This window comes from Phyllopteryx taeniolatus, chromosome 4, assembly GCF_024500385.1.
Source record: "Phyllopteryx taeniolatus isolate TA_2022b chromosome 4, UOR_Ptae_1.2, whole genome shotgun sequence".
NCBI lineage: Eukaryota > Metazoa > Chordata > Actinopteri > Syngnathiformes > Syngnathidae > Phyllopteryx > Phyllopteryx taeniolatus.
Genome location: NC_084505.1, coordinates 27,297,810 through 27,322,398, shown reverse-complemented (window position 1 = coordinate 27,322,398; position 24,589 = coordinate 27,297,810). Strand labels below are relative to the sequence as shown.

General features: G+C 45.1%; 3 protein-coding genes and 1 long non-coding RNA gene across 7 annotated transcripts in view; 1 reads left to right on the top strand and 3 right to left on the bottom strand.

Annotated features, from left to right (window-relative positions):
• Positions 1-7: 7 nt before the first annotated feature.
• aip (aryl hydrocarbon receptor interacting protein) lies at positions 8-7,435 on the bottom strand. The gene is made up of 7 exons (XM_061771110.1): positions 7,273-7,435; positions 5,054-5,236; positions 4,793-4,981; positions 3,414-3,590; positions 3,183-3,324; positions 699-928; positions 8-620 (listed from the first exon to the last, which is right to left on the bottom strand). Exons 1-7 carry the CDS (start codon positions 7,369-7,371, stop codon positions 615-617), a joined length of 1,026 nt encoding a protein of 341 aa, XP_061627094.1. The 5' UTR covers positions 7,372-7,435; the 3' UTR covers positions 8-614.
• Positions 7,344-10,019, top strand: LOC133476984 (uncharacterized). The gene is made up of 4 exons (XR_009788196.1): positions 7,344-7,482; positions 8,771-8,847; positions 9,009-9,324; positions 9,608-10,019. It is a non-coding gene; the product is annotated as an uncharacterized LOC133476984 (long non-coding RNA).
• Positions 9,352-16,871, bottom strand: tmem134 (transmembrane protein 134). 3 transcript variants are annotated; one of them, XM_061771113.1, is made up of 8 exons: positions 16,244-16,856; positions 15,906-16,137; positions 13,182-13,249; positions 12,304-12,390; positions 12,135-12,211; positions 10,785-10,829; positions 9,760-9,813; positions 9,352-9,673 (listed from the first exon to the last, which is right to left on the bottom strand). In XM_061771113.1, the coding sequence occupies exons 2-8, from the start codon at positions 16,095-16,097 to the stop codon at positions 9,591-9,593; spliced, it is 606 nt and encodes a 201-aa protein (XP_061627097.1). In that variant the 5' UTR covers positions 16,098-16,137; positions 16,244-16,856; the 3' UTR covers positions 9,352-9,590. The 3 variants fall into 3 exon arrangements, with proteins under 3 accessions (XP_061627097.1, XP_061627096.1, XP_061627098.1); XM_061771112.1 differs by having other exon boundaries at positions 15,906-16,141; positions 16,444-16,854; XM_061771114.1 differs by lacking the exon at positions 9,760-9,813 and having other exon boundaries at positions 9,352-9,721; positions 15,906-16,141; positions 16,444-16,871.
• Positions 16,872-17,871: 1,000 nt separating this feature from the next.
• doc2d (double C2-like domains, delta) overlaps positions 17,872-24,589 on the bottom strand; it is a 56,448-nt gene continuing 49,730 nt past the window's right edge. Inside the window, exons 11-12 of one of the 2 annotated variants that reach the window (XR_009788194.1) lie at positions 22,455-22,540; positions 17,872-22,384 (exon numbers count right to left, since the gene is read on the bottom strand). The gene's annotated coding sequence lies outside the window, so the exon portion shown is untranslated. Of the gene's footprint in view, positions 22,541-24,589 lie in introns of both variants that reach the window. The other variant, XR_009788193.1, reaches the window with a different exon arrangement.

Genomic DNA, 24,589 nt, shown 5'->3' with positions numbered 1-24,589 from the left:
GACCACATTAAAAATGCCAACACATGGATAATTTATTTGGATGACACAATTGCCGCTTCAGTGACATTTGACTCCGGTGCGACCCGTCCACAGCTTCACGTTCAATCGTTTTCAGACGGAAGGTGATGCCGAACCACTGCTGCACCAAAATAACTCAAACACAAATGTTGTTTACATGGGAAATACAGAAGAAAGCAACAGCCAAGTGTGTTTTATGATTGTCAACAACGTCTCCATCTGCCTACCATATCGACCTGGAGAAAGCGGTCCGGTGCGAGAGAGCTGTGCCTGTCAGTAATATTCCCAATTTAGCTCTGATTATAACATTGAATATAAGAAAGCAGCAAGAAACTGCAAAAAAAAAAGCTTACGCAGCTCTTACTTACTTGTTGCCGTTCTATGTGTCGGAGTCAAAGTGTGCATGAATATAACAGACTCGATGAAGCTGAAACACTCAAAGGGAGAAATGGAGCAGGCTTAGGGAGGTGTGTGTGTGTGTGTGTGTCACAGAAGGCAGTTGGTCTTGTGAGTGGATCAAAGTGAAACAGCAGCATGTGCGTTTCCTACGCTTTCTCCTTGAAATTATCTCTGGTATCTGCTTCTCATTTCACTCTTCAACCCTGTCGAGAGAAAGAGCAAAAGACTGAATGTGGAGAATTCTCCAGCGGAGGAAGTTTAAGAGGCGAACGTGAACCGACCGTGGTCGCGGTCGTCGGCGCTGCGTTGTAGTCGAACAGGCCTTTGTAGCGGCCCTTTTCCTCCTTCTCCTTGGTGCGTATGCGCGCCTCCATGGCCCGCAGCTCCTTGGCCACGGACGGTCCGAGGGACGGGTCCAGCTCCAGCACCTTGGCGAAGTCCGCTCGGGCCTCCGTCTCGTTCCACACTGCGGCGTGGGCCTTGGCGCGCTTGTAGAAGGCCTTCACATTGTCTGGCACGCACGGCAAATCGATGTCATGCCGCGCGTCTTGTTACGCAAAATAATAGCAAGCTATCATCCATCCATTTTCTGTACCGCTTATCCTCAGGCAAGCTATCATAATTCACGAAATGAAGGAGATTTTCACATTGAATTTAAGACTACTGTTTAAAAGTTAGGAGCCACTTTGAAACACCCTTATTTTTTTTTTTACCACATTAATATCTGCATGTGCTACGTGTCCGAGCCAACTGGCTAGCTGCCGTATCATTGTGACTGAGTTTTACCCGGGACTCCATATTTGATATTGCGACCATGGCAGGTAACCCACGACTGCGTCCTTTGAGCATTACAAATTTGAAAAAAATGCTTCTCGGAGGCATCCTGAGCATTTATTTTATTTATTTATAAAAACTCGTTTCAGGCCTACAGCAAGCATGCATTGTGGAAATCTTTGTTTGAAAATAGGCTAAATGACAATAGAAACAATAGAAGACATATGGCACGATAGACATTTTTCTTTCGTCCGGCTCTACGTCTTGTAACGTCAGAAAGACAGAGACCTACGACCAATCATCACGAAAATTGATGTAGACATCTTTCTTTTTGCCCACTTCAACCTCTGAGGAAAAAAAAAAAAAAAAAAAAAGTCGGGCCAATATTTGGGATGTTTTCCGTAGGCACTCACTAGAGAAAAAGGCTGCACAGTACATCACTTAATGGCACAAGCAAAGTGTCCCGTTTCAAAGCAATCCATCACAATGGCCAATAGCTTTTTTTTTTTGGTCCAGTTTGGCTGTGAGGACAAGGAGAAAGGAAGCTCTGTATCCCTTTTAAGCCGGAACAGTTTGACTGAGTCACAGTGGACTTTTTAAGCTGCTACGGTGGTTTCTTTGTATTTTGATGGATATTTATTCAGAATCAAAATTGATCAGTGGAACAGAACAAGGTTTTTAAAGGGGAGTGACAAAAAAAGGAGCGAGAGTGAAGAGATAACTAAATGATATAGGAAAAGAAGACAACAAAAGATGAAGCACTAGTTGTAAACAAGATGAGGAAAGTCCATCATTATATACTGAGAACAATGACACATTAGATATGAGTGTTGCACGGAGCAGTCGCGCTGCACCCTGTGAGGGAAGGACAGGACAAGGACAAGGGTCGTGAACCCGGCTGTACAACTCAAGTGTGGTGGGAGTGGCTATGTAAATTATAAACGTCTATAGGACCAGAGTGAGTGAGGGGATAGCTACCCAAGCAATTGGCATAGTTGCTAAGTTATTTGTTGGAATGAGTGAGTGGCCCCACACCCAGCGAAAAGGTCCCAGGGGCGTGTGCCTGTGGACACATTCAAGTGAATTGACACCATTACGCATGCACAATGACCCACAGAAGTGTCCTGTAATTGCTGTGCCTGCGCCGCGGGGGCCGAGGACCCCACCCACTTAAGCCGGACGGAAAGACATTGACAAAAAAAAAAAAAAAAACAGTCACTGAGCAGTAAAGGGTTGCTAGTTATCTGGTAATGCCGGTACATTTTTTTTTTTTTTTTTTTGGACAATTGTGCAAAAAGATGCAGAGTCCTCTAGCACTTAGAGCAGTTCGAATGACTAATATTGCAATAGTCCGGTGCAATGAGCATTGTGCAAAGGGCGCTGAGACTTCAAGGAGTGTATGCGGTTTCAAGTGACGAGTAGCGCGATAATCTGGGAGTAGTAGTCTAAAAGCATAATACATGGATGAAGAGAACATGTCATAAGTCTGGACTTCTTTCCCTTTTGAAGATGGAAAACTAGTTTGAACTGATTCATTGTCAATTGTTTTTGTTTTGTTTTCATGTTCAACTCATAACAAGTCTCCAATAACCCTATAAAATATCGATTATTTTTTTATTTTTAACCCTTCATATTACATTTTGGGGCACAAGGTTCTTAAACATCCTCAAAAATTATTATTATTTTTTTTTACATCATATACTCTCATTAACACCTTTTTATTTAGCGCTAACAGTAGTCTTTCTACAGCCAGCAGAGGGCGCTTCAACTTTTAAAATTCAAATGCAAATTCTTTTCCGCTTGTTAAAATCCAAATTGCATCATTCGTTTGCTCTAATGCAGTGCAGAAAGCCTTTGAACACCTCTTTTGGAAACTAAAAAAAGGTTGCAATGTGGAAAAAAAATTTTTTCCCCATCCATCCATCCAATTGCGTCTCGTTGCTGTAGGTCTCCCCTGAATGGCTGTCTAGCGACAAAGATGTGAGCCTTACCCTCGTATTTAAACGTGAGTGACGAGCAGTGTTCGATGACTTCGTAGTAGTGGCCTTGGAGTAGCTTGCACTGGCAGTAGTTGAGGAGAAGCGGCGTGATCATGTGGTCCAGCTTGATCCAGGCTTCATCTCCCGGATGCTCCTGAAACAGAAGCACGAGGGGGACGCGTCAGAGACGACGTCGCCGGCGAGGTGTCGACGGGGAACGCCGGTGAGCCGCGACTCGCTGACCTTCATCTGGAGATTTTTCAGGCAGGCAATGCCGTTGTAGTACTTGTCGGTGGCCTCCTGCACTCGGCCTTGCTTGAAGAGCTCGTTGCCCTCCTCGTGGATGTGAGGCACCGAGGCTAGCTTCTCCTCGTCCGTCATGGCCCACACGTCCAGCTGGAACGAGCCCGGAGGAAGAACCTGCACGCACGCACACACGCCGTCTCAGCGGCACATTTCGCACGCGCTGCGCCTGCCTGCCGCGACGCTAACGCCCAATAGTACTACAGTCGTCGCACTTGCAGAATCTAAGGTTTGGAACCATATAAACGTGGGCTTCAATGGAATCATTGAAAATAAATAATCGATCGACAATTTCTTGTCGATTGAAAAGAGGACACTCGTCTGTATCTCTGTCAAATCAAGCAAATCCTCAGTTGAGGTGGAAGAATCAGCTTTTTTCCCTCTTCAGCGGCAGCTCGACGCGTTGGCTCGGATTCTCCATGACGAGACGAGTTGGCGTTGACGTAGCTGCGCGGATAGCAAGTGGCTCTCTGTAAGTAACTGCTGCTAGCAAAGCTGGCGAAGGAAAAAAGAAAAGAACGAAGTGACCATCCGCCGTTGAAAAAGAGAAATTGTATAGTTGTAGTAGCTGTTTCTTTCCAAGACTGCGCCACCGTGTTTTTCGTCTTCGGAAATCACGCAATCTCTCGCGTTGTCACAGCTCCCATCAGTCTTCTTCCATGTTTTCACAATCGTTGTTGACACTAGTCGAATGTTGACGTCTGCGGCTTGACGCTGCTTCACTCCAGAGCGGTTGCGATCGTCAAAGAAATGAGTCGTTTTGCCAGACTTGGTAGGGACAATAATCAAGCGTAGTTTGCAGACAGGATCTGCGGTCTCTTGTCGGACTTCAAATATCCCTAGCTACTGCCAAACCAGCGACGTTATCTTCCCTCTTGTGAACAATCTCTTCTCGCACTGACGCCCTCGTGTTTGTTGTTGTTTCAGTGCATGGGGTTGTTTTTTTGTTTTTCAATAAGTTCTGAGACATGACGGCTAAAGATGAAATCACTACTGTGCATGCGACTCGGCAGGTTATTTCAAACGTTCGAAATGGGACGGGTGAGTTTGTGATGCCGTAACCAATTTTGCTTAGCTGGGCCGTGATAGGTGGAGAGACTGAGGGTAGACCTCAATTCTCTTCCTGGCTTCTACTTATGCTCAATATACATCGACGGCGACCCCGCAAAAAGAGAAATGAGCTGAGCCCTAAAAACTTTTTTCGATTTTATCTGACATATTTTCCATTGACACGGATCACGTGCCTCTCGCAATACGTATTGATATTGAATTATCATCCGGCCCCACTTGAAACCCCAAACGTGTCCCAGCTCACACACCTCCGTCAGCTCAATGGTGAAGATGAGAGGCTGTGGATTAGCCTGAAGGTGGTCCAGGTCTTTGTGGCCCAGCGAGTGGTGGGAGTGGATCTGGGCAATGCCGCAGCAGTGCCTCTGGCCTTCCAGGGGGTCTTTACCGATGCTGATGTTCCTCAGCGACTGGGACACCAGCGGGTAAAGTCCGGTGTGCTGCGAACAAAAACAGAAAATCTCAGCTATGACGGTGACGCCTCTGAAATTCCATTAAGCCAGCTCACTGACTTTGGTGTCACATGTGAATTGGGCAATTTCTCCTTCTCTCATTGAGATGATCACTCGTTCCCACACAGCTAGTTTAAACTTCTTGCCCAAGATGAGCTCCATGGGTTTGCTGCAGCCCCCCATGTTTCTGGAGTCATCCAGCACAGTGCCATCACACAGGCTGGTGCGGTAGTGGAAGACCACCTGGAAGAATGCACAGCGGGTTACTCAGTTGCTAAATAACAATACGGTTGAGGTCCTCCTTTCTTTAAATGTAATACAATTTAAAAACTGTACAGGCCACAGTGTCATTCCGCTGGTAAAACTCAAATTATACAGATCCATTACACACAGGAAAATACTTTTCAGAAGGCCAATTACCTATAAACTAAAGAAGGAGATCACACAAGAAACGATCTTCTTCTTATATTATCCATGCCCCCTAGCCACTCTTGAGGACTTGCAGGCTGCTAGAAGTAAGGCAAGAGCATGCCAAATTCTCTTGGACCTTCCACATCTTGGTCACCACCTTTTCCAGCGCTTTCCCTCAGGAAGGCGCTAGCGAACAAGGCAAACTAAAACCAGCAGACATTCCAACACCTTCTTCCCTCTTGCCATTGACTTGTTAAACAGTTGACTTTTTGCACATCATTGTTGGGACAGTGCATTTTTATTATACTCACTGTTGTAGCTTCGTCACGCGGCATTATTTGCATAGCTGTTGTTGATTACTACTGGTCACTTACTTGCTTGAGAACTCTCCGCACCATCAGATTAGCACACTATTAGTCACTATAAAGCTATAGTATGTAAACTTTGGCGCCCCCCTAAGCTTGAATTATGCATTACAACAGAAGAACAGAGCCATCGCTTCGATATGACAAGGAAATGCACGTCATCCCCCTTATTTGTGATTATCCAACATTTGCACATGTTTTGAAGGACATGCGTCATTTCCGTGCTGTCATTTGCAGTGCGCCACCAAGCGGGCCAGCGCAGGAAATGAGTAGGGCATTCACTAAATATAAAAAATAAAATACTGACAAATACAGCAAGGTGTTAGGGGAGCTGAATGGCTTCATCAGCATTGTGTCATCTCCTCTAGTAGTGGCTTGGGTGAAAACAAAAAAAGCTGTGAATTAGAGCTTCAAATTGCTTTAAACTGTTTGAGGACTCTGCCTCACTTGCACAGTTGTCATTGTATCAGCATTAGCACATTACTTGCACTCTTTCACTGCTCAATGACTCTCTGTATTTGTATCATTAGGTCATGAATGTATATTTTGGCAGAGTGGCTGTTTACTGTGAAAACAGAGTGGCTCCAACTACCGGAGAAAAATTTCTTACGCATTTGGCCAAGAAAGAGCATTCTGATTCTGGCTTTGATATATAACACTGCATTTATAGTTGTTATTCTGAGGGATTGTAAATATGAAGGTTTTTTTAATTGAGCGAAAATAAACGTTGGCGGGACAGTGATGACTGGTTAGGACATCCGCCTCACAGTTGTGAGGTTGCGGGTTCGAATCCCGGCCCCGCCTGTGTGGCGTTTGCATGTTCTCCCCGTGCCTGTGTGGCTTTTTGCCAGTCATTCCGGTTTCCTCCCACATACCAAACATAAGGTTAATTGAAGACTCTAAACCGCCCGTAGGTGTGAATGTGAGTGCGACTGGTTGTTTGTTTCTATGTGCCCTGCGATTGGCTGGCGACCAGTTCGGCCCGCCTCTCGCACGAAGATCGCTGGGATAGGCTCCAGCACGCCCGCGACCCGCGTGAGGACAAGCAGTAAGAAACGTTTTCCACGATATTTTAATATAGAAAGCGTTTCTATTTAAAAGTGAAAATATGAACTGAAGGCCGACGAAGCGTCTGCGGTCTATCCTGACCAATCACAAGCATATACAATTGATTGGCACAGTAAACCGACCAATCAACAGTGATCAACACACACACCATTCTGTCCCGGCCACATCCGTCCATCAGACGGAAAAAAAGAAGGTAAACTGATCGAACATTTTGAAACCACGAAGCACGAACACGCAGGCTCTTCGATGTGCGGTGGCGGTTGCTCTTGAAACACGAAATGAGTTGACGTCGCCTCAAACAATTCAAACGCGTTAGCCGATATGGGAGCAGATACGACAACAAGCTAGCATTAGCGAACGCGCTCGGTCGAGTTTGCTAAACCTTTTCAAAGCCCGACATCCGACCCAGCGACTAGCAAACTACTTCAATGTCACCTTTGTTCCATCGGGGAAGGTCGAAAGCTGTCCTTTACCCGGACTAATCAATTTTTTACTGATCCCTTCTTCGAGAAGCCTTCGTGCTTCTTCCTCCATCCTTGACCGAGACCGAGCGGAGTCGCCACTGAACTGACGGCAGATGACGATGTTTGCCGAAGACAGCCGATTCGACTTTGTCACGTTTTGGCCGAGCAACGCCCTCTACAGGTAGGCGGTATTGCAGTCACAGTTTCTCCCTCACCAGGTGTGTCGCGGTAGAAATGATTGTACAATTTGATTTTGTTTTTGTTTGTTGGAAAAGTCACTTGATGCAAATATCACAAGTGGGGAAAGAAAAACCGAAGCTTAATCAAGCCATCTATTTGTGTTGTTATGCTCCATTTCGTAGTATTTCTCTTGGCTGCAGTGCCTCCAGTTGATGTGAACGTTAACATTACATTTTTTTGTCCAATCTGCTTTCAGCTTGCCATGTCGATGTAATATGCCAATCAGGAATGCTGGCCAATGTAACTTAAACTATATTTATCTCATTTCAAATTCATACTCACATCCTCGATGACATCAGCAATTTGTTGTCCTCTGATTGGTTGGTCGGAACAAAATTTGATATAGCCAAATCCAACCAGCAAAACACATGTGGTGATCTGCACATATTAATAATCAGCACTTCTGATGACTAGCGTGATGTACAGTATTTAATTTGGGTTTTTGTTTTTATCATGTTATTTGTTTGATTTTGAACTCCACCAGAAGACGTACGTGGCGCAGTTGCATGCCGTGATATTGCATTTGTATATAGATGGTTCCTAAAATTTTGCCAAGGTGGATTAAATCAGGTTAATTCGCGCTGAAGACCCAAGTACCGAATAAGCGGGCCGCCACTGAGCTGGAGCCTTTTCCAACTGGAGGGTTCCATCCTTGACTGGTCAACATCCAATCGTGGGACATGGAAAGACAAACAACCAATGTTGGGGAGTAACTAATTACATGGAATGAGATGATGTCATTTCATTACAAAATGGATGTAATTGATATTCCTTACGTTACTGGGAGAAAATGTCATTACATTACAGTTACTTTTGGAAATTTCCATGATTCCAATTTTAGTTACATGGGAAAAATGTCACTTCTTCCTTCTAAAGCCAACGCTTGTGATTGGCTCTCTGGTCATGTGCAATTCTGCATCGTCTCAAACCTCCACGCGCCACCTCGTGGTGCAATCTATTACTTTGAGTTACACTTTTGAACACAAACGAACATTGGCTTTTGAACAGTTTCATCTGTAGAATTTTTTTGCAACACTCACTTATCTGGTTGTCATATGAAGCGATATTGTCAAAACTGTGCACATTTGTCATTTCTCAGGGCAACATGGAATGGTATGTTTAAAAAAAAAAAAAAATCAGGGTATTATTTGTGTAAAGAACAAATATGTGATTTAATTCCAAAATGACGGTCTCTGGTTTTAATCTTTATTTTATTTTATTTTTTTTAGGAAACATCCAAGGGTCCTGTTGATGCATTTGTTCAAAATAATGAAGAAAAAAAAAAGTCAACAAAATGTAATGAAAGGTAATTAGTTATATTACTTTGCAAAAGTCATTGAAATACACTATTATATTTTCAACAGGGTAAGTCGTAAGTCGTCTTCCCAACACTGCAAACAACCATTGACACGCACATTCCCACTTATGGACAATTGAAATAACCGACATGTATGCTTTTGAATGCAGCAACCTGGAGTACCGGGAGCAAAGCCACGCAAAAAAGTCCGGGTGGGTGAGCGTCACCCTCGACCAATTAGGATTGGATTAAGGGGTGGGATGAACATCAATTTGGCCTTTATCATTCTTATTTTTTGTATTACTGAAATCATCTCAACAATATCCACATGGTGGAATGTGGGAGGAAGACGGAGTGCCCCGAGAAAAGCTTCCCGAGCACCAGGGGATCGTCAAGACCGGAACGCAAACCTCACAACTGTGTGGCAAAACCAGCGCTAAAACCAATCACCACTGCACACCTTGCTTTCCTGCATTCCATTACACTGTAAGTAAAGTACGAATAGAGGAGATGAAAAGTTACAAATGTTTTTATTGCCATTTCATAGTCTGTATTCACATAGCATAAAAATACTCTACAATATGTCCATGGACGTACACAGGTCAGTCAGTTTCCAGTAGTGGAAAAGGGCAAGCAAGTGAATGATTCATTGTCAGCGGTCATCACAACCGCCGAAACACAAACAGGATACGTTGGCACTGGACTGACAACAGAACAAAGCAAAAGTGGTTCATGTCGTGTTTGGTGAAATCTCATTTGTCAAAATAAGGCAGGTAGAACAACTTGAAGCCTCTTCTGCCGCGGACAGCGCAGCTGATGTATATCACGTGATACACTGGAGAGAGTTCATCAAACAGCCACGTTATTGTCCACTCGACTCTTTCTGGAATGGAAAAGAAAGAAGAAGGCGTTTCTCTTTACCTCCAGGGATGAAGAGCAGGAATCCCGGCACGAAGAAGATGGCACTTGAAACGCCTGCCGAGACACACGGAAAACGTACTTTGTATTCATATTTCATTACGATCACTTCCTGGGGTTCCTTCCTTTGGTGGAACTAAACTATCTGGTGCGCAATGTCAATTCACACTACATATGAATGTGATTAGTTTTTACCCTCATGTTCCCCTTGAGAACACATGATAGAGGTACATCGAAATAAATTAGAAGCGTGTCAAAAGCTCCATTTAGTCAAGTAGTTCAAAGTTCAAAAAGTAAAACTCAAAGATGCACTACACACACACACACAGGGTGAAATATTTCATGGTTTTTGTAATATGTATAACTTTGATGAGTAGCGCTTACAGCAAATGAGAACCAGAAATTCGCTTTTGAATATAGAAACTAGAATATTACATAACAAACTAGAATATTATGTAACAATCAAGAAACCATGAAAATGAGACAGGAATTTGACCTCTGAAATGTATTTTACCAAGTGCTAAATGAATCCATATAATGTACGAGTACTGAAATAGATGGACTTTTATACCATATTTGAATTTATTGAATCAGAATCATCTTTATTTTGCCAAGTATGTCCAAAAAACACACAAGGAATTTGTCTCCGGTAGTTGGAGCCGCTCTCGTACGACAATTGGCAGAGAACACTTTGGACACAGAAAGACATTGACAAAAAAAAAACAGTCACTGAGCAATAAAGGGTTGCTAGCTATCTGCTAATGCCGGTACAATTTTGCACTTTTCTGTTTTTAAGTCAACAAACAAAAGCAGAATGTCTGACCCCTCGAGGTTAATTTAGGAAACGTGTGTGTGTGTGTGTGTGCTTTGTTTTGTTTGTCAAAGAGGAATTTCCGTCTGCTTTGGAACAGACGAGACAGTTTTTATATTCAAGTCCATATTGTCTGTCGTTATTTTACTGTAGATGATGTCACCGAAAAAAAAACAGTACTTCAGTCCTTCCAAACAGATCATTTTAGTTTTCTTACCTGAACTTGGATTCAGATGTATGAGAACGCCAGTGAAAATAAGAGCTACAAACAAAGAGTACATATGACAATTATCAGGATGGTAAGGAGATAAGCAGCAAATATGAAAGGGGGCGGGGCGTCAATGTGGGAATGTACAATGAAGTGGACCAACACACTCAGTGGTTTCAAGTACAGGAAGTCCCGAGCCAAGATTCGAACCCCTAACCTCAGCAGATGAGCAAACCAATAGTCCACCGTGCCGCCTACGTCCGTCTATTCCGTATAACGCTCATCCTATTCGGGTCGCGGGTGGGCTGGAGCCGATCCCAGCTGACTTTGAGCGACAGGCGGGGTGCAGCCCGGATAGTGGTCCACGTTAAAGTAGCTTGGCAGTTTTTTTCTTTATTGACCTTGCGCGGGCACGTTCATGCCATCTTCTACAACACGGGTGGCCGCGCTTTTCAAATGACCGACTGAAAATTATCTACCTCCACCAAAAATGCATCTATTTTATACATATATATATATATATATAAATAAATACATGTTTATTTAGATGTGGGTGCTTAAAATATAATATTGGATACACGAGGGTCTTACTATTTCCTTTAAAGTAACCTTTTTCGAATGAAGAAACTTTTTTCAATGCACGGTGTTTTTTTTATTTTTGGTATCGTAGCCACGCCTGACATTCGGAACAAAACAAACCGCATGAAAATCGGTTTTGACTTTGGTGTGTGCGCTCAAGCCCAAAAGTCTCAGTCGAGATGAACGGAGCGGAGGGTGGGCACCGTCGCGGAACTCGCGGGCGCCCAACTCTTCTGCAATCTGCACGTCGCACCAATCCTCTCTCTAAATCCGGGCTCCATCTAGTGTCACGTATGATATCTATGGTGTTAACCGCTCCCGCTTCGGTCACCCGACAGCGGTCGCGGCGATCTGCCCTCCTCGCGGCTGAGTAGCGAGGAGAGCGCGGGAGCACATTTGCAACACTGTACTGCACACATTAGTTCCTTGCAGAGGACACTCTGTGGCCGGCTAACGTCTTAGCGGTCGCCGTCGCTACACCCGCGGCGCGACAACACACCTCGCGTGATCTCTTCCTCGGTTGTCCACGCACGCGGACCTTTCCTCCATCATCAAAAGCGCAGAGCCTTTCCCCAATCAGGGGCCAGCCATGTTTTTATAAAGTCCTAAAAGCCACACTTCATTCGTGAAAAATAAATAAGTACACAGATTGAACAAACGGTTGTTACTGGAACATTAATCATCAGGTTAAACATTTAGTTTTTTTATGACCGAGTTTGATTTTGTTTGTAGAATGGCCGAAATTCAAAGGGGCTGTAAATGGCAATACATCAAACTTACCAACTCCAGTGACCAGGAGAAGGAAGGAAGCAAGGACAACTCTTTGGTTTTTCTTCACCATCGGATGCGACAGCCACCTGCCCAACAAATTCACGCACACACAGCAACGGGCTATCTTTAGTTGTGTGTGTGCATGTGTGCGTGCGTCTCTGCGTGTTTGCGACCTCACCCGCAACAACGTGCTGAAAGTTGCGTGACAGAACTCAAGGTGCTGAAGGACCACTGAGAGCTGCAGTAAGACAGCGTGGCGGGGTCACTGTGCAAAAACAACATGCCACTGTGTCAAACAAGTCAAAGAACCACAAACTCACAAGAAATGGTCAGCGGAACCCTGTGGCGTGCAAAACAAGGGGTGGGGGTTGCGGATCGAAGAAAAACATCCCCCGGGGGGGTTGTCACGGTAACCCGCATCACAGCTCATGTTGAATACACACTTCTTGAAATGCTTTCGAGGAGACATATTATGTTTAACGTACTTTTGGCGGCTCGGTGATGAAGTGCTGCCTTCGCAAAGGAAAATACATCTGATGTTATTATCCGAGTGGGACTCACGTGCGCTCGGCTGGCAGTTGACACTCTCCGGTCTAGACCCGAAGCTCAACAAGTAGACGCGCTCGAGCTCCGCCGGCTCCGCCCCGATTCGTTTTGCCCGCGGGCGAACAGAGCTGATTCGCTTGAGACGCAAGCGGCAACTTCAAAACCGAGTCCTGAAGACGACCGACAGTTCTGGGGTGCCTTCGCAACATGCGTGTGACATACTTTGGTCAAAATGCCTCATAGGAGGCTTGTTTACTTTAGTTCTTGCCATGTCACTCGCTGAGTGATGATCATGATTGTTTGCAAGCTATTTCAAACATTGGGGCGGGCGTGCGGCTGAATATATTGAATATAATAGCTTCTGTTTACACTTATTTGGTATCGCAAAAAAATTCATCTGAGTGGAAATATGTGGTATATATGAAACATACATTTTCCAACTCAAGTGTCTCTTGTGTTCAAGCCTGGAGGTTCCACTGTCATTGTCAACATGCTACAGATTGGACCAACCTGATTTTGAAGAAGTTGTTAAAAGAGGAATTGCCGTTGTTGGTAAGCGGATCTTCATTTTCCAGATTCTAGAACGGAACAGAAAATGATCACAGAGGTCTTTTTTTGTCCCAAAAAGTAGAAACGGTGGGAGGAAACCGTTTAGGAAGCCTTTGGAATTTCTGCAATTTCTGTATTAATTGGTCAGCAAACGTAGTCTGACCAACTCAATCGCAAGAATAAACAAACAGTCTGCTTGAACTAAAAGCAGACAAATAGGTTTTCATATTTTTATTGAAAATACCATGTAAACATCAGGATGAATTTTGGACAATTCCTCTTCAACAAAACTGTTTCAGCAGGTCAAAAAGACTCCTGCAGGGATGTCTGCTGTGAAAAGCTCGCTCGAGGTCATGCCGCAGCATCTCAATGGGGTTGAGGTGAAGACTTTGACTGGGCCACTCCAGAATGCGTATTTTCTTCTTCTGAAACCAATCTGTTGTTCTTCTGCAAAACGTCTTGATAATGAAAATTATTTTTCCATTGATGTTAGCAAGCTGTCCAGGCCCTGAAGTCCCAAAGCACGCCCATACCTCAATGCTTCCTCCGCAATGCTTCACAGTTGGGATCAAGTTTTGATGCTAATGTTGGTGTGCTGTGCCATTTCTCCTCCACACATGGCGTTGTGTGTTCCTCTAAAACAATTCAACTTTGGTTTCATCCATCCACTGAATATTTTTGCCAGTAGTGCTATGGAAGATCCTAGTGCTCTTTAGCAAACTTCAAACCTGCAGCAATGTTTTTTTTGTTAGCAACGGCTTCCAGCTCGGTGTTCTCTCACGGAGCCCGTTCTTGTTGAATGCCTTACGTATGGTAGATTTGTCAACTGAGATGTTGGCATGTGCCATTTATTTCTGTAAGTCTTCAGCTGTCATCGTAGGGTTCTTTTTGACCTCATTGAGGATTCTGCAGTGTGCTCTTACGGTCATCTTTAGGCCTGGTACACACAGAGACAATCGGCTGGGCCGAAACAGGTCGGTGTCGACAATCCTAAATAATGAACGTGTTCAATATTTAGGACGAAATGTCTTCATGTGTGTGGTGGAGAGCCGACTTCTCCTGAGTCATGACGCCAAAAATTTAAGTGGAACAGAATGTAGCCAATCAAGAAGCATCCTGACTCAACAAAACGAAAGGACTGTCAATCAAAATAAGCACGTCTTACCCGATGTCGTTTTTTTTTTTTTAGCATAAAGTGGGTTCCCCAGACGGCCAGAAGTATTTTCCAAAGCAAGTCGTTTTTTTGAGGACAACGCTATTTTACAAGGCTCTCAGCTTCGGGAACCTTCGGTAAAGATTGCCGCAAAGTCGGAAGTGTTTCTTCTTCTTCGGTTTTGTGACTTCACGTGTGATTACGCGAGATTTAGATTTCAGAGTGTGAACACAATCTCGATGTGTGCGGTGTTCTGCGTTGATATTATTGGAGCACACCGCACACAATAAGACCAAAACTGTTAGATGGCAGATTTTTTCATCTTTATGTGTGGCGTCTGTCAAAGATGAAAATAATCTTTTAAGATTTGAAAAGTCTTTGTGTGTACCAGGCCTTACAGGACGGCCACTCACACTGTTCAACTTTCTCCATTTAGAGACAATTTGTCTAACCACGGACTGATGACTTTTAGAAATACTTTTGTAACCTTCTCTAGCTTTATACAAGTTTCTATATAAAGTGGAACGCTAACCTTGCTGCGGCATGACCTCGAACGAGCTTTGCACAGCAGACTTTCCTGCAGGAGTCTTGTTGAGCTGCTGAAACAGTTTTGTTGAAGAGGAAGTGTCCAAAATTGATCCTGATGGTTGCGCACGTCTGATCTGCAACTACAGGTAACCTTCGCTTGAGGTTATTGCTGCCAAAAGGTCACGGTTCAACCACTTATTCGACCCAGGGCTTGACTTACTTTTGCCTCCCCGTCCAGTCAATGCTTACATGTCATTTTCGATAAAAATATGAAAACATCATTCTTTGTGTTTTTGGTTCAAGCCGACTGTCGAGATGAAGGTCAGACTCCATTCGATGAGCAGAAATTTCAAAGGCTTCACATGCTTTTTCATGCTACTGTGCATGCGGTCCACGAGTCGTACCCGATACTCAAGGTCAACGAGTCGTACCTGATACTTGAGAGTCGTACCTGATAGTCGAGGTTGCGAGAGTCGTACCTGATACTTGAGAGTCGTACCTGATAGTCGAGGTTGCGAGAGTCGTCCCTGATACTTGAGATCCACAAGTCGTACCCGATACTCGAGGTCCACGAGTCGTACCTGATAGTCGAGGTCCACGAGTCGTACCTGATGGTCGAAGTTGCGAGAGTCGTACCTGATACTTGAGAGTCGTACCTGATAATCGAGGTTGCGAGAGTCGTACATGATACTTGAGATCCACAAGTCGTACCCGATACTCGAGGTCCACGAGTCGTACCCGATAGTCGAGGTCCACGAGTCGTACCTGATGGTCGAGGTCCACGAGTCGTACCTGATGGTCGAGGTCCACGAGTCGTACCTGATGGTCGAAGTTGCGAGAGTCGTACCTGATACTTGAGAGTCGTACCTGATAGTCGAGGTTGCGAGAGTCGTCCCTGATACTTGAGATCCACAAGTCGTACCCGATACTCGAAGTCCACGAGTCGTACCCGATGGTCGAGGTCCACGAGTCGTACCTGATGGTCGAGGTTGCGAGAGTCGTACCTGATACTTGAGGTTGCTGTGCTCAGGCGAGGGGTGAGGCTGCGCTTTGGAGAAAGTCAGAGGGCCGAACGTTAGCTCTGCTTCTCTGTCCTTGTCCCGAGGCTTCCGTCCGTCGGCGTCCACGCCAGACGCGGCTCCGTCCTCATCGACCTCCAGCACGAAGGCGTCGTCGATGGTGAACTGCGTTGCCATGGAGATCACCTCTGACGCACTGACGGCTTGTGGTTCGAGGCTCACTGTGGATGTGGAAAAAGGGAAACCAATCTCATTAGCACGTATGAGCACGCCAAAGCCTTCCGATGGACTCGGTGGTGCAATAGAAGGAACTGAAACGATACGTCCCTTGCGATCGACTTAAGAGCTGCTCAATCGTCACTTTTCGGGCTCGAAATCATGTCGGCGTGTTGGCGCAAACGGGAAGGCTAATAAGCTGCCTTTGTTTTCGCTCGTCTGGAAAACTTCCTTCGTGTCTTCCAACACGCGTTCCTGCTCTCAAGGCTCACATTTCTCCGCAATTTCGAGTCAACGAGGTGCTAACCTTTCGGAGAGCGTCAAACGTCTTCCCGAAACTTGGGACTCTCTCGCTGGCTCCCGTCGCGTTCCCCTAACCGGCCGGCTATCGATTGCTCGTGCCTGATGACGCCCGGTGGAAGTCCGGGAGTGCGCTCAATCGAGCATCGACTTATCGATCGAGGGGGCCCCTCGTTTTGTTGACGACTGTTTGCGCGTCTTTCTTTCTTCTCGAAGCCAACTCCAATTCAAATGATGACAAAAACAAAATACTGGAAAGGCTGTTCAAAATTGTTCTCATTTTTTGGGCTACATTCTACTTTAAAATCCTTTTCAAATTGGAGCACGTGGTTTTATTAAACAATTTCAACGTTTATGGAAAAGTTAAAATACGTCAAGTGAGTGTGCAGGTGTGCCTAATGTTATGGCCCGCCTGCCGGCCCGGTACCGTCGAGTTCGAGCAGCTGTCACGTGATCAGCTCAACGCAGCTGCGGGCGGTGGGCCGAAATGATGGCGATGACGTGTCGCATACGTCACAAATGGGCACTCGATTGACATTCAACTAAATGCTGAGGTTTGTTTGTTTTCAAATTTGTTTTCAGGCGGTTAGCACATCTGCCTCACAGTTGTGAGGTTGCGGGTTCAAATCCCGGCCCCGGCTGTGTGCAGTTTCCACGTTCTCCCCGTGCCTGCACGGTTTTTCTCCGGGTACTCCGGTTTCCCCCCACTCTGCCCAAAAAACATGCATGCCAGGTTAATTGAAGAGTCGAAATTGCCCGTAGGTGTGAATGTGAGTACCCATGGTTGTTTGTTTCTATGCGCCCTGCGATTGGCTGGCGAGCAGTTCGCCCGAAGTTAGCCCGGATGGGCTCCAGCACGGCCGCGACCCTCGTGAGGAGAAGCGCTCCGGAAAATGGGTGGATGGGTGGCACTGAAAAAGCACCGAGGTCCAACCTAGCACAAATGCGTTGTGCTTCAAAGTGCCCATAATCGATCCTGATCGCGTGTTATGAAATGGTGCAGAAGTCAAAGAAGTTCAATGTCATTCATTTTTTGGGGGATGTATCATACATATCCTATTGTACTGCAGTATTTCATATATGAGAAGTACTTGGCTGCTTGGCATTGATATGCTCAACATTTGTTTCAAAATGTTGCTGATGGTGAAAGAAACCATTATTCATCCGTGTATATTATCTTGCCTTTTAGCTTTATGTATTGCACTGTGGAAAATAATTCACAAAATGTATTTTATTTTTTGGAGGGCGGGGTCATTCAAGCAAGTGTGTAAGTATTTGGATTTGAGGCAGTAAGAGCATGTTTTTGTTTTGTTTTTTTCTACATTTGAACACGATGTGTGTTGTTTTCCTTTCATTACACACACACACGACCAGGTCCAAAAACTGGCACACTTACACAATCCTTTTGCTGGCATTTATGAAATCAATGAACTACTACAAGGAACACAACATTTTATTTGTGCATGTTAAAAAAAAACAACAACATTTGAACGCTGAAAAAAGACGCTTTGTCGAAGCTTAAGTTCAAATAAATAAGCCAATGTCCATTTGAGTCCTCCTCGTATTGATGAACTTGAAGCCGAACCAAAATGGCCGTCTGCGTCTGTGTTCCGTCATCATTGGATCGCGTGTGGAGTGCGCACTCGGCTGTCAACTTGGAATAAAAAGAACTATTTCCCTCGACAACGTAAAATATCCTGCATACAAGCGAAATACTAGCCAATCCGACTTTCTTCAATTTGACCTGGAGAAGGAGAATTTTGCTCCTGAACCTCAGCGTAAAGCGTCGGCACATCACGGCTGTAGACCTCACCTTCATTTTCACACATATAATTGGAAAAGCTGTCATCTGTGAGGCGCAAGCGACGTTTGATTTTAATACAGTTAATGGAGCGAAGCATTGAACGTTGTTTTCTTAGGAAACATTTCTTTTCTTGGATTTATCCATGGCTTGCCTACCGGATTCGAAAAGTCCAATAGTTCCCGATGCCGGGGTTCGCACATCCGCGCTTGTTGTGATGCATACTTTGAGTGACAAACAAAAACAAAAACATGTTTGATTTGAAACCAAAAGACAATTAGAATTGCAAGTGAAAAATGAACAAAGTCATTTCAAATTATTTGCTACGCTGTCGTCGTTTATTTTCCAAAGTCACAACGTGAAACAACTTGAATTCATTTGGCGAAGTAGCGACGCGACGTGAGCACGTGATGCCGGTCGGGCCCACTGCGATCGGGACAGCGGCAGCGACAGCCGGGGCAAAGTCGCCGCTCGTGCCCTTTACCGAGGCAGGTGAGTGTCAAAGGCAAAACGTCCTGAATGGCAAACAAAACAAACACACGGGATGGATGACACGAACCGCCAACGCATCAGCACACTGACGGTTATGGCTAACAAGCAGCCCTACATTGCACATCGAATGAAAGCAATTCAAGCACGCAAGAGGGGCGGAGTCACTTCCAAAAATGGAACACAGTAATTTCAGTTTGCTTTGAAGATCTCACTGCCTGCGTTCTGGGAGCTTTTGACGCATAGAGAAAGTCGAGAAGGAGCCACCGTGCTGGCTAAAGCTTTTCCTTTCGTGTTCGTAGCTGATTTCGAAAGCCGAGCCCTTTCCGCCATTCGCCAACGAGACATTCCCGAGGTCGTCGAAGGGCTCGACTGGACTGATAACTACGCCGGGCCTCCGGCTGACTATGGGCGTGCTTTCGTGGACCGGAGCCTGGTTAGGGAGGAGTCGGGACAAGGATTGGGAACCGTAAACCGATGTGACCGGATATCCGTTCGTAAAGGCGAGAGATAGGACTGTATCGGTAGCGGACTCCGTTATCGATACAAAATCCGCCAGGAATCCTTCGATACATCGGTTGTAGGGCTGCGGACCGGATAACGCGAAGCTAGGAATCGGCGGCCTGAGGCTTTACGGTTTTCATCTCGTAAAACAAGCGCGAGAGGACCCGCGCCGTGCTCCGCAGGTAACGCTATGTTTACAACCAAACACAGCAGTGGTGGAAAGTAGCGACTCTACTGGTGTAACTACATTTCTCCGTCGCGTCACTCTTTCAACATCAAATAGCTTTTCAGTAGTTAAGCTACTTTAGTGGTCACAGCGATAGCGAAGAAGCGTTCCCCCAGGAGTTGTAAACATTGACTGCGACGTCACGGTACGTACCTTGTCTCAAGTCCGCCGCCGGAAAATGATTGTAAACATGCAGACAATATGGCAAAGGTGGGTACGTCTCGGTAATTAAATGGGCTATAACTCAGCAAAAGTAATGCTTCTACTCGAGTCCTCGCGGTCCACTTATACGTTCCAGTCTTGGTACCGTGCGACCCTAAAAGGAAATTACCGAGAGCACGCGATGCCTGGTATGTCCCGAAGCTGACACAATAATCTCCAGTTGAACTAAGCTCTTCATCACCACTTAAAAGTTCCAAAAGTCTGTGCGCAAGCGGCAAAAAATAAAACATACAAATAAAAAAGCAGTACGTGTGAAAAGCATGGGCCTCCTCAAGTTTTCCCACATTAATGTTTAAGATCATCCAACAAATGTAAATATCAGATTAATATAACCCAAGTGAACTTAAAATGTTTTTAAATGGTAATTTCATTTATTAAAGAAAGAAAACAAGTTACCTTGGCCCTGTGTGAAAAAGTACTGGCTCCCTAAACCCAAGAACTGGTTGGGCCATCCTCAGCCGCAACAACTGAAATCAAGAACTGACAACGAGTCTTTCACATCTCTGTGGAGATATTTTGGCCCACTCTTCCTTGCACAATTGTTTGAATTCAGCACAAATGGAGGGTTTTCCAGCATGAACGGCATTTTGAAGGTCATGCCACTGCATTTCAATCGGATTCAAGTCTGGACTTTGACGAGGCCGCTCCAAAACCTTCATTTAGTTTTTTTTCAAGCCATTCAGAAGTTGACTTGTTGGTGTGATTTGGATCATTATGCTGCTGCAGAACCCAAGTGTGGTTCAGCCTGAGTTTACAAACTGATGGCTGAACATTCTCCTGCAGGATTTTCTGTTAAAGAGCAGAATTCATGGTTCCATCAGGCGCAGCAAGTTGTCCAGGTCCTGAAGGAACAAGGCACCCCAAGACCATCACACTTCCACCACCATGTTTGACTGTTGGTATGATGTTCTTTTTCTGAAATGCTGTGCTACATTTATGCCAGATGTAACGAGACACACGCCTTCAACTTTCATCTCGGCAGTCCATATAATAATCCCCCAAAAGTTTTTTTTTTTTTTTTTTTTTTTGCAAAAGTTGTGCCTTTATGTTCTTTTTGCTGATCAGTGGTTTTCACCATGGATGCCATTTTTGGATGCCTGCAGTCTCTTCCTTATTGTTGTGTCATGAACTCAGACCTTAACTGAGGCAAGGGAGGCCTGCAGTTCTTCTTCAGAAGAAGAACCATCTCCATTGTCATGAAGACCAGCACATGAAATTTGTTCTCTGCATTTTACCCATCACAGTGAACACACACACTTGTTGGTGGAACACACTGGAGCAGGGGGGGGAAACTTAAGCGCCCCGGGAGCCGTTTGGGGTATCGGTGTCTTGCTCAAGGACACCACAGCCGTGAGTCTGGGAGATGTTGGTGGATGGTCCGGTCAGGGTCGTGAACCGGGGATCCCAGGGTGCCGGGCGATGAGCTTAACCATTGGTCCACGGCTGACCCCGTGGTCAATAGAAGTTGTCCTGAGTTCCTTTGTGGCCTCCTGGATGAGTTCTTCGTAGGCTGGGGAAGGTTCACCACTGTTCCATGTTTTCACCATGTGAGGATAATGGCTCTCCCTGCAGTTCGCTGGAATCCTAAAGCTTTAGAAACGCCTTTTGTAACCCTTCCCAGACTGATAGATCTCAATGACTTTATTTCTCGACTGTTCTGGAATTTGTTTGGCTTGTGTCATTTTTTAGATCTGGATTTAGTCGGGACAGATTCTGTTTCAGTGATTTATTGATTGAAGAGGTCTGGAGGTAATCATGCTTGGGTGTGATCAGTGAGAATGAACCAAAAATTGTGATTAGCCCCAATTGATTCATGATTTAATGAATCAGGTAATTACTTTTTTTATTTTTTCGTTTTTTTATTAGGCGGCACGGTGACGACTGCTTAGCACATCTGCCTCGCAGTTCTGGGGACCGGGGTTCAAATCCCGGCCCCGCCTGTGCGGCGTTTGCATGTTCTCCCCGTGCCTGCGTGGCTTTTTTCCGGGCACTCCGTTTTCCTCCCACACCCCAAAAACATGCGTGGTAGCTTGATTGAAGACTCTAAATTGCCCTTAGGTGTGAATGTGTGCACGAATGGTTGTTTGTTTCTATGTGCCCTGCGATTGGCTGGCGACCGGTTCAGGGTGTACCCCGCCTCCCGCCTGACGATAGCTGGGATAGGCTCCAGCAGCCCGTGACCCGCGTGAGGAGAAGCGGTAAAGAAAATGGATGGATGGAAGGGTTAAGTCAAGTCACGGTTCTTAATAATTAGCATCTACACCTGCAAATGTTAACTATCGCACTTTTTCCGCATCGAATCGCGAATCGTATCGAATCACTGCGCCTGTAAAGCTATCGTTTTTGAATCGAATCGCTACCCGTGTATCTAGATCCGTATCGAACGGGCCTCATGTCAGAGATTCCCAACCGTCGTCGGGACTGCGTTGAGAAATGAGAGCCGAACGAAGGCCGGCCAATATGCGCGCGCACGCAGTCGGCATGCACACATTCAGCTGGGGACGCTTTTGCTGACTGCCAACTTTCAAACGAGACTTCGGGTCATCTTTGCCACTCAGTGCATGAAGATCAACCTGATACAGTATTCCGTGGTATAAAAAGAAGTCCTTATGTCATGGGTGTCCAAGAACATACTTTACAAAGGTGCATTGGAGGAGCTGTAAACAGTCACGTGACAACAGCCATTTGCAAATGCATGATCTTGGCCTGCAGGAAATAAACGTTGCATCATTTATTGATTGATATTGCACACTTGAAGTCACAATGAAAAGCTCACCTCTCAGACATCAATCTTTCTGCACGTCGATGGGTATGCAGCACAGTGAAAGCACCAAGGCAGAAACACTTCATTCGGCACCCGATCTAAAGAGAGCCGACACGAGCGCTGAAGCAAAATGCTGCTCAGCTTTTGTGGTTTCATTAGAGGGAAAATGTTACAAGCAGTCACTGATAAATACACCAGCAAGGGGTCGTCACTGAAAACTCCAGCTTAAACGTACTCATTTGGACATGAGGACATTTTTTTTGTAACGGGGTAGTGCCATTATGGAATAATCTTCGTGGCTCAATTATCGTTTGATAAATTGTGGGGATGGAGGGTAAGAGCCCGGACAACGGCCCACCCCGGTCCCTGCCGGTCAATGGGTTCGTCTGGTGAAATGCAGTTTATTGCAGTGCATTTGTTGTTTAGTTCATTTGTGTAATTGTACGCAATGTTTGTTGTTGTTGTTGTCTGGCTAACTATAAACTCAAACTCAAACAATGAATTCCTCTCTGGAAGAATTATTCAAAAGTGATCATTGTTGTCTTTGTGAGAGACACATTTTGAATTGGATCTCATTAGATTGTGCAGCTGCCTCAAAAGTTGCAAGACGAGGAGATGATTGACAGTTTTTTCAGGAACAAATCGCCGGTGTCGGGCGGAAACCTTGTTCCTACAAAACTGTCACTGTTCAGGAAAGAAAAAAAAAGAAAAAAAATGTTTTTGGAGTCATTAACAAGATAAAATGATTACAAAAATATCATACCTGTGTGGGGAACTGACAAATATTTGTGAAGAAAAAAAAAAAAGAAGAAGAAATGGACCAAATTTGGACATTTCAGATTTTGGCCCCACGGCAACGAAATCCGCAAAATAAACACGCCTGCAACCACCGGAGGCAGCAGAGGGGTTCTCTCGGGTGAGCTGCTTTCTCGTCCTTCAGTCCCGTTATTGTTTGGCATGCACGCACACACATCGACAGACACACACACTGTGCTTATTGAAGTTCACTTATTGAAGTTCATCGTGCCCCATTTCCGAATGGGGCACGATGTGAAGACAGATGCTGCACAGACAGAAAATGGAGGCACACGCACACAGATTACAGAGTCGCAAAGACAATGAAGGACAAAACGTTCAAAACACTGACATGGTCAAGGAACAAATCCACCGACTGGATCCTTTTGTGCTTGTGTACTAACGATGCTGCGTTACAAACAAGCCAGCGAGGGTGTATTGACACCATGGGTCTGATTTACTAAAAGTTTGCTTGTGCTAAAAGGGCCAAATTTGATTAGTTACGCAAACAAACGTGGAAGCGGATTTACTAACGGGGCACGCTGAGGAGTTTATGAACTAGGCGACTCTCGCGTATGCAATGTGATTTCATAACCCTGAGACCAATCGCGATGGCTGATTTTGCATCTTCCAAAAGGCAGCGCGCAAAGCTGTCGTGCACACTCTAAAAACGGGTTAAAACTAACCCAAATTGGGTTCATTTTACTGGGTCAAAAAGGGACTGACGACTACTTGGGTCAACCTGACCCCAAACATTGGGCTATTCATTTAAGCCAACTTTCTTGGTTCAATGAATAACCCAACTATTTCGGTCAAAATAAGCCCCCAAATCTGCTTATTTGGTAACTCTACAATGGGTTGATTTGGTCACTTTCAGAAAAATAAACCGACACAAACAACCGAGGAATTGGCTTAACATACACTATATTGCCAAAAGTATTGGCTCACCTGCCTTGACTCGCATATGATTTTAGTGATATCCATTTTAAATCCATATGCTTTCATATGGTGCTGGTCTACCCTGTGAAGCTGTAACAACTTCAACTCTTGTGGGAAGGCTTTCAACAAGGTTTAGGAATGAGTTTATGGGAATTTATGATTATTTTTCCACAAGCGCATCGGCGTGGTCACACACTGATGTTCGACAAGAAGGCCTGGCTCTCAGTCTCCGCTCTAATTCATCCCAAAGGTGTTCTATGGGGTTGAGGTCAGGACTCTGCAGGCCAGTCTCTCTCATCCATGGCTTTATGGACCTTGCTTTGAGCACTGGTGCACAGACATGTTGGAAGAGGAAGGGGTCATCCCTGCTGCACAAATCACGGTTCATGAGAGAGAGTTTGATGTGGATGAAC